This window comes from Cryphonectria parasitica, assembly GCF_011745365.1.
Source record: "Cryphonectria parasitica EP155 unplaced genomic scaffold M406scaffold_2, whole genome shotgun sequence".
NCBI lineage: Eukaryota > Fungi > Ascomycota > Sordariomycetes > Diaporthales > Cryphonectriaceae > Cryphonectria > Cryphonectria parasitica.
In genome coordinates, this window is record NW_024468910.1 from 4,742,729 (window position 1) to 4,746,211 (window position 3,483).

Here is a 3,483-nt window from a genome sequence, read left to right on the forward strand (position 1 = left end):
AGATAAATAAAATAGCTATATCAAGAATATATATAATATATCAATGCATAAGCATTAGAGAATCAGAGCAATCTATAAATATATTAAAAGATATTGAAATTTATTAGATTTTAGGAAAAGAATTGAAAACATTCTATAATAATACAATAGCTATAAGAAGAATAAAGCAAAAAGATATAAGCCTTATAAACTACTATATCTCTTATTAATACTTACAACTATTTAGCAATTCATTAATTTAAACTTTATTATTAAGCTATTTCTTTTATAAGAATTCTTAACTAAAATGCAATATAATAGTATTCTAGTAATAATTTGCAAACTAAGCAAGTATGCTTACTTTCTCTTCTATAAAAAAAGCAGCATAGCAGAAGAACTTGCATATGCATTCCTTAGAACGATTATTGCTAACTATAGCATACTAGAAGAAGTAATCTCTAATAGAAACAGAAAGTTTAACTCAAAATTTTGAACTTTGCTTATGAAATAGCTTGAAATATACTACAAGATATTTATAGCATTTCATCTGCAAACAGATGAACAGATGAAAAGAATAAACTAGATTATTGAGCAGTACTTTTAATATTATATTAATTAGAAACAGAATAATTGAATTAATCTATTGCTCCTTACATAGTTTGCTTATAATAGCGCAGATATAAGCATAATAAGGAAATTATTATTCTTCATACTCTATAAATATAACTTAATAGCTTATTATAAAGTATTATCAGAAGCAGATACAGAAGCTGCAGATAAAAGAATTAAGAAGATTAAGAAAATTTAGAAAGAGCTTTAATTAGAACTATAATTCGTTCAGAAACGAATAATGCAATATGCAAACTCCAAAAGAATCGAGAAACCAATTCTACAGAAGGGAAATAAGATTTATTTACTTTGAAAAAACATTAAAACAATCAAGCTTAGTAATAAGCTTGATTATAAAATATTAGAATTATTTAAAATCTTGCAAAAGATTTTCCTAATTAATTATAAATTAGTATTATCTTATAGGATAAGAATATATCTAGTTTTCTATATCTTACTGCTAGAATTAGCAGTATAAGAAATATTAATGAATAATATAGCAGAGATAGAAAACAATAAACTAGAATACAAGATAGAAAAAATTCTTAAGCATAGAAGCATAAATAGTACAAGGAAATATTTTATTAAATAGAAAGATTATTCAGCAAGCGAAAACTTATGAAAATTACAGAAAAATGTTAAGAATGCTTAGAAAAGAGTAGCTGAGTATTGAAAGAGAAAGAAAACTAGCATTTAGAATAATTGCTTTACTCTAAACTGAAATCCAGGAATCTCAGAAACCTTACTCTCCAGAAAACTCAATCAATCTATTACAGAATTCCTTATATCTACAGAATTCCAATCAAACTCCTCAAAAGAAAAATCTCTAACAGCTACAGCTAACTTCTTCAAAATAGCTTTCTATACAGCAATAGCAGTATAGTAATATTTCTCTTCAGCTTTCTTAGCTTCAATATAATCCAGCTTCTTTACATTATTAATACTGCAATAAATAGCATATATTATTTTCTCAAATCATATTCATTTCTACTTGCATAGCTGAAGAACTTTTTCCTTAGCAGCTTATAGCTCATTCTTCAGCTCTCAGTGCTAAGTAATAATCTTGCATAGCTCCAAAGAACTAATACTTTATATATTATATCGGAAACAATTAAGTTAAATACATTTAGTATAATAGAAAGAATCGAAAGAAGAAATTTAGCAGAAAGAAATATCTTAATCCTTACAAAACAAATAGAAAAATATAGTAAAAGAATGTTGAAGAATAGCAGAAAGAAAGCTTTCACATTCCTTAGTTTTTTGAGAATGGAACTTAGGAATACAAGATTTGTTGATTTTATTCAACATCTCAATTAGAAAAACAAGATTATGCATATAAAGAACTTGCTAGAATACTTACAGAAAAATGTTGAGAATAATAACTAATAGAAAGAAAATGATATTATAATTCATTTAATATGCAGATTACGAAATAGATTACAAGCAATAAGAATCAGATATTAAGAATCTAATATTCTAATAGAATATTGATTATATAATCTAGGGTTAGGATTGCAATAGAGATGGATTACTGGATCATTAAGTAATCCAGTAAGCTTGGATTATCTAGATCAGTAGTAAGCTAGGATAAGCTATACTGAAAAGCTGAGTATATAACTATACGTTCCTTATCCTTAGATAGATTCGATACATAGCTCTTCAGTTGTTAATCTAAGTATCAGATTACTCTCTTACTCTAATAGCTCCCAAAGGCAGTAAATACTTGCATCATTTCTCAGAACTTGTATGATTCCGTATTCAAGAATTTAATACTTTGATACTGCTCTTGTTAGCATAAACTCCTTTGTATACTTTGGAATCTTCGGATTACTGCAGTGCTCATTACATATAAGCATAATAAAGAAATTACTATTCTTTATACTCTATAAATATAATTTAATAGCTTATTACAAAGTATTACTAGAAGCAGATATAGAAGCTATAGATAAAAGAATTAAGAAGATTAAGAAGATTTAAAAGAAATTCTAGTTAGAATTACAATTCGTTCAGAAATAAATAATGCAGCATACAAATTCCAAAAGAATTAAAAAACTAATCTTACAGAAGAGAAATAAGATCTATTTACTTCGAAAAAATATTAAAATAACTAGATTTAGCAATAAACTTAATTATAAGAAATTAGAATTATTTAAAATCTTGCAACAGATTTTCTTAATTAATTATAAGTTAGTATTATCTTATAGAATAAGAATATACTTGGTTTTCTATATCTTACTACTGAAATCAGCAGCATAGAAAATATTAGTAAATAATATAGCAGAAGTAGAAAATAATGAATCAGAGTATAAAGTAAAGAAGATTCTCAAGCATAGAAGCATAGATAGCATAAGAGAATATCTTATTAAATGGAAAGATTACTTAGCAAATGAAAATTCGTAAGAATTATAGAAAAATATTAAAAATGCTTAGAAAAAAGTAGCTGAGTATTGAAAAAGAAAAGAAACTAGCATCTAGAATAATCGCTTTGCTTCAAACCGAAACTTAGAAGCTTTAGAAATCTTACTTTCCAGGAAATCCAACCAGTTTATTACAGAATTCCTTACATCTACAGAATTCTAATCAAATCTCTTAAAGAAAGAATCTCCAGCAATTATAACCAACTTCTCAAATACAGCCTTCTATACAGCAGTAGCAGCATAGTAATATTTCTCTTCAGCTTTCTCAGCTTCAATGCAATCTAGCTTCTCTATATTGTTAATATTATAATAAATAGCGTATATCATCTTTTCAAACTATATTCTTTTCTGCTTATATAGCTAAAGAATCTTCTTCTTAGCAGCTTATAACTCATTCTTCAGCTCTTAGTATTGAATAGCAATCTTATATAGCTCTAAAGAACTAATATTCTGTATATTGTATTGGAAATGATTAAGT

At 25.9% G+C, this 3,483-nt stretch overlaps 1 protein-coding gene across 1 annotated transcript; it reads left to right on the top strand.

Annotated features, from left to right (window-relative positions):
- Positions 1 to 2,607: 2,607 nt before the first annotated feature.
- Positions 2,608 to 2,805, top strand: M406DRAFT_234968 (uncharacterized protein; the record flags this gene model as incomplete). The annotated part of the gene is made up of 1 exon (XM_040916007.1): positions 2,608 to 2,805. A coding segment is annotated over one exon (198 nt), but the record flags the coding sequence as incomplete, so codon positions are not given.
- Positions 2,806 to 3,483: the final 678 nt, after the last annotated feature.